This window comes from Octopus bimaculoides, chromosome 2, assembly GCF_001194135.2.
Source record: "Octopus bimaculoides isolate UCB-OBI-ISO-001 chromosome 2, ASM119413v2, whole genome shotgun sequence".
NCBI classification, from domain to species: Eukaryota; Metazoa; Mollusca; class Cephalopoda; order Octopoda; family Octopodidae; genus Octopus; species Octopus bimaculoides.
This window is the reverse complement of record NC_068982.1, coordinates 16,557,843-16,558,883: the sequence shown is the minus strand read 5'-3', so window position 1 is coordinate 16,558,883 and position 1,041 is coordinate 16,557,843. Positions and strand designations below refer to the sequence as shown.

At 35.4% G+C, this 1,041-nt stretch overlaps 1 protein-coding gene across 1 annotated transcript in view; it reads left to right on the top strand.

Moving 5' to 3' along the window:
- Window positions 1–320: 320 nt before the first annotated feature.
- Window positions 321–1,041, top strand: part of LOC106883197 (trafficking regulator of GLUT4 1) — a 15,406-nt gene continuing 14,685 nt past the window's right edge. Inside the window, exon 1 of the mRNA XM_052975736.1 lies at window positions 321–439. Coding sequence (XP_052831696.1) covers window positions 430–439 — 10 coding nt within the window. The 5' untranslated portion in view covers window positions 321–429. The remainder of the gene's footprint in view (window positions 440–1,041) is intronic.

Sequence of the window (1,041 nt, the reverse complement as noted above, 5' to 3'; positions counted from 1 at the left end):
TAGATAGATAGATAGATAGATAGTCTTCAAAGACTCACCCCCCGCCTCACCCCCTCCCCCAAAAAACGTCCTGACAAGTCCAAAATAAAACGGAAACCATAGTTTCAATAATTTCGTACGGGCCTAAAATTAAGTTTAATTTTCAGAACAAAACGATGAACAAATTGTAGCTGTTAAAAATGCAGCCGTCAGCTATGATTTAGTCATATATGAAGTGGTTTGAGCAACAAGGAAATGATTTCGTCATGATATAAAACACCACTCTGACTTCCATGGAGACATCTGAGACGTCACTCGTATAAATTTACTACTAAATACCTGTTCGCACCAATAGATATATTGTGACGGTTAACGCAAGTAGTTTCACTATAATTTCCCTGGATCTTACCATTCTATTTTCTTCCTCTCAACTGCAACTACAGATTAAAGATGAAATTTCGTAAGTACATATCATTGACTTCTCGTAATTCTTCAGTATACATTTCTTGTCATGATTTTGACGGTTCTAAACACATATGAACTGCCTTAATCACCAACAGCGTCGAGGAATATCACTTCGATATATATGAGATTATTATAAGTATAAATATTATTAAAGAAGAAAATTGGAGACTTAATAAGAATATAAAATTAATTTATCAACACACTACCAAACTAAAGCCTACGTACGTTTCAATACGGTCCAATAAATAATTACAAATTCCAAGAATGGAATGAATCCAAAGATTAGAATGAAATGGCATTTTGAATATATTGGGTAGAATCTCATCAGTGCTAGAGTACAATAGAAATACCTTCTTTTATTTTCTTATTCCTTTACTTGTTTGAGTCATTTGAATGCGGCCAGGACAAACGACCCCAGGACATATTCTTTGTATGCCTAGTACTTTTTCTATCGGTTTCTTTTGCCGAACCGTTAAGTTATGGGGATGTAAACACATCAACTTTGGTTGTCAAGCGATGATGAGGGGTGTGGTCAAACACAGAAAAGCACACACACACACACACACACACACACACACATACACACAAACACACAAA